The following is a 4582-nucleotide window of genomic DNA, read 5'->3' as shown; positions in this document are numbered from 1 at the left end:
TAAAAACTACTAGCATTATCCTTTTTATATTCAAAATCTTAAGTTTAACAATTTGCTTTTTCTTCATTTTTTCACATTTCAATTTTTTATCAACATGCAAACACAAATTTGAAAATTTCTTTGTTATTAAAATGAAGTGTTAAAAATAAAAATATGAAATGAAAAATACACACTCTTGTGAAGAAGTGTGAAAAAGGTTGAACATTAAAATTTTCGTTTTATCTCAAACAGGTGAATGGTCACAACATTGAATGATCTGAGATCAAACTTATTCAATTTCGATGTGTTTGATGGAAATAGAAAATTTCTATGTTCAACCTTTTTCACACTTCTTCATAAGAGTGTGTAATTTTCATTTCATATTTTTATTTTTAACACTTCATTTTAATAACAAAGAAATTTTCAAATTTGTGTTTGCATGTTGATAAAAAATTGAAATGTGAAAAAATGAAGAAAAAGCAAATTGTTAAACTTAAGATTTTGAATATAAAAAGGATAATGCTAGTAGTTTTTAAAAAAGGATTTCAAATTTTTGTGAAATGCTTTCTCGGCTGAAAAAAGTCACTTCAAAATAAATTAAAAATTGCTGTATCTCTACGAAAAATAAACAAAATTTAAAAAACAAACCGGTAATTTAATGTATTTGTTTTATAAACACACTCATCCGAGTGTTGTGGTTCATCAAGCTTTTTTGAATGATTGGCATGCAAAAACAAAAAAAGTGCCAATAAAGAAAAAAGTCCCATTAAAAAGTTGACCCTATGCAAAACACAACAAGCATGACTGAAAGAAATTGATGAGTTACACACAGAAGTTAAATTACAAAAGCCATTCAATAAAAAACGAGAAAATAAAAATTTTAATATATTTTTTTTTGTTTTCAAAAGGAGAAGAAAAAATGCAATTTCAAACTAATTAAACAAGAAAAAAATACTCACAACTTTTTTGAAAGTTGTGGCATTTAGGAGCAAATTAGTCATAAAATGAAGAAAATGAAGAAAAAGATAAAGAGAAAAAATCAGAAGTTTAAGAAATAGAAGCAAAAAACGGGTTTCATCGCAAATGCAACGAAGAACTTCTCAAAAAATATCAATTGATATTTCAATGAGTAAATCATAAAATAAATAAAAAAATAAAGATAAACAAGAAAAATAAGAAAAATAAGATAAATAAAGATAAAGATAAAGATAAATCAAAAAATATTTTTTCTGGATTTCTTTTGAAAACTGGAAAATAATCAAAGAGAATGCAATTCAGAATTCGAATAAAAATAAAAATAAAAATAAAATAAAAAAAGAAGGAAAAAAAGAAAAATATGAGCAAACAATCAATGTGATTTGATTATAATTATTAAAATCTTTTGTATTTTTGTTAAAACTCATTTATGCTCTTCATTCTTCTTTTTCCCTTCTTTTTCTTTTTCTTTTTCTTTCCTTTTTCTTTTCTTTCTTCTTCTTCTTTGAAGGCATTCTCTTTGATATCTTCCTCGTCCATTTTGATATATTCCCTCTTGGTTATTCAGATAAAGGCGACATAACATTTGCTTCTGCAATTAATCCTTTGATGCCTGCTGCCAATTCCTTTGCTTGCAACCCTTCTTCATTCAAAACTGAAGAAAAAGAGGAGGAAGAAGAAGTGGAAGATAAAACATGGCTAACTGCCTCTGCAACAATTGCATTCCCAATTTTTTCCCTTTGCTCTTTTTGTTCAAATTGCTCAAAAGTTTCATTGATGTTTTGTTTGACATTGTCCAAATGTTGTCTGACTGATGCATTTCCCTTCCAATTCGCCTCTTTCTCACCGTTTTTCCCTGTTCTGTCTTTTTCTTCTTCTTCTTCTGTTTCATACTCTGCCTCTAATGTTCCATCACCATTATCACCACTATCACCTTCATCAGCTTTCCTGCTGCTTCCATCTGAATCAGCATCAACCACAAAGTTCTTCGCTGGCCTCCCTTCTTCCAATTCACCGCCTCGCTTTGTTCGTTTCTTGTTTCTTCCTCCTTTTCCTCCTTTTCCTTCTGATTCGTTCTCCTCATCCTCAACATTAATCCTGTTCTTTGAGCTCCTCTTCTTCTTCATCACAATCAAAATGACACAAACAACTGCCACAACTGCCACAACTCCAACAACAATCACAATAATCCACCAAGCAAATGGCTTCTCTTCTTCTCCATTTCCTTCTTTTCCTCCATCTCCTCCTTTATCCTCTTTATCCTTCGGATCATCTTCCTTCGGATCATCTTCCTTCGGGTCATCTTCCTTTGGACCTTCTTCCTTCCACTTCAAATACTTCTCATACAAATCTTCTGAAACTGATTGATTATTTTTGCTTCCCATTATCCAGCCAGCTATCGATCCTTCGAAAGCATCCGCAAACTCAAACACATTTTCTTGTTTGCAGAACTCATCGATGCCTTCGCTTTCGATGAACATTGATATCGGCAACGACCCAACTGTGTTTGAGCTGTCAACATTCAAATTGCCTGCTGAAGGAAGCTGAAGATTTGGCTTTATCTTTGCCATCCAAATGTATATTGCACCGGCTTTTCCCACTGGCGCTGAACAAGATTTGAATGCGCATCTGCTCCGTCTTCCAATCGCCACGGTCGATTCTTCTGAGTGCAAATATATCTCCAGCCCTGCTGCGTTTCCATACTCCGAATTCACGTTTTGAACATTCACTCCGTCAACTGTAATTTGCGATGATTTGTCTTCTGAATCTTCAAACGAAAATGTGGCATTATTTTCAATCTTCATGTTGCTCACATTCACTCCATTCAATAAAACCTCACTGGCTCTTTCAAAATAAAATGGCGAAAACATAAATGAAACACAAATCGAATCACTTGCGCACAAAACATTGTTTATTGTAACTTTTCCTTCAGAAGCTCTCACAAGATTGCTAAAAATAGATTCATCTTCATCAAGACATGAATAAGCTCCTTCTGATGACTCTGGTTCTACTCTGACAAATCGGCAATTGTTGATTGTTAGAAATGTTGAACTTCCATCTGATCTAATCAAAGCGTTCCACTGTGTTCTTGCAACGGGAAAGTTGAATGCCAAAAGCTGGAAGTTCACCACTCCTATGCATGTGAAAAGAGCTGAGCTTGAACTGACATCACAATTGATACACGCTTCCTTATTGCCACTTCCATCGCTGCTCATTCCTTCAATCATTATTCCTTTGCTAAAGTTAAACACTATTTCTTCCACCGAAAGAGCTCTGTCTGTTGCGATAATTTCAATGAAGCACTCTGCATTCTTTTCTAAGTTAAGAAATTCATCTCTCAGAACGCCAATTGGATGCACCAAGCTTTCGCCACTCCCATCACCACCAGACATCGCATAAATCTTTGTAGGCGTTTGTGGTGGATTTGAGGTATCAAAAAATTTGGATACAAAATCTACCTCTTCTAAATTAACAGAATCACATCCAGTAATATACCACATGTGCTCTGCTTTTGTATAATTAATCGCAAAACTGTTTCTCATTGAATTTGCTATATCTTCGAATAATGAGTCATTTGTCATCTTCAAATATAATCCGATGTTCCTTTCTGATTCACCTTCTCCTGCTTTGCATCTGTCAAACACCAGATTACTTCCGTCTGTAGGCCATTGAAGGTTATTTGCTGATTCCAAATTTCGGATCATCAGATACATTCCTCCAGAACCTTTATTATTTCTGCAACTACATGATGAAAAAATCGTGGGTACTTTATCTCCAACTGAAAATATGCAGTCATTTCCAATGAAATCAACGAACAATGCTCCGCGACTTTCTTCCATAGATACTTCTTTACATTCACGAAACGTACAATTGTTCAATAATGCATCACATTCCCTGCAACATGAGATAAAGACAACGGACTGTGCAGTTGTCTGAATTCTCCTCAAAAATAAACCTGTTAATTCTACCGCACGAGTTTCATTTGCTACAAACAGTTCCTTCTGAAATATCAATTCATTACGACCATTTGAACATTCGACATTGAACATTGTCAATAAACCCCCTGATGCAAACACTAGATAATAATCAACACCCTCACCCGTTGTTTCTGGTGGATTGAAACTGCAGTTTGTAATCGACAAATTAGCTTCAAGACTTAATATCAATGAACAAAATGAATTCCCTTGATTCTCATTTCTTAATGTTGATGGAAATTGAAATGTCAAATACAGAAATGTTACAGTTCCTCTGCATGTGAAAAGATTATACCCCGGATGTTCTTTACAGTCCATTTCCACTTCAGTGTTTCCATTTTCCTCACTATTCCATCCTTCAATCGTGATTCCATATTCATTATTAAATCCAACGGAATCTGCAATAAATGGTCCATCATCATCATAAACAACCTTCATGCGACATTCAATGTCGTTACTCAGTACACTGTATGCATCGCTCAATGTTAGTTTTTCCTTGCCGATCGCCAAACCGCTGTTGCCATCGTTCCCGCTTCGCCTCACGTAGACTTCTGTTGCCTCACCATTAACGTCTTTTGAGTAAATCAATATTGCAACTTGGAAAAGAATTATTCTCCAAAGCATTCAGTAAATCGCTCTTCAATCGATTTTCT

The 4582-nt window shown here is 34.2% G+C and overlaps 1 protein-coding gene across 1 annotated transcript; it reads right to left on the bottom strand.

Annotated features, from left to right (window-relative positions):
• Positions 1 to 1411: 1411 nt before the first annotated feature.
• Positions 1412 to 4582, bottom strand: MONOS_12810 (uncharacterized protein). The gene has a single exon (XM_067865459.1). It carries the CDS (start codon positions 4551 to 4553, stop codon positions 1515 to 1517), a length of 3039 nt encoding a protein of 1012 aa, XP_067736604.1. The 5' UTR covers positions 4554 to 4582; the 3' UTR covers positions 1412 to 1514.

The sequence above is a fragment of the Monocercomonoides exilis genome, assembly GCF_001643675.1.
Source record: "Monocercomonoides exilis strain PA203 chromosome Unknown scaffold1-2713096, whole genome shotgun sequence".
Classification (NCBI taxonomy): Eukaryota; Preaxostyla; order Oxymonadida; family Polymastigidae; genus Monocercomonoides; species Monocercomonoides exilis.
Note: the sequence above shows the minus strand (reverse complement) of the source record. Positions and strands in the feature narration are given on the sequence as shown.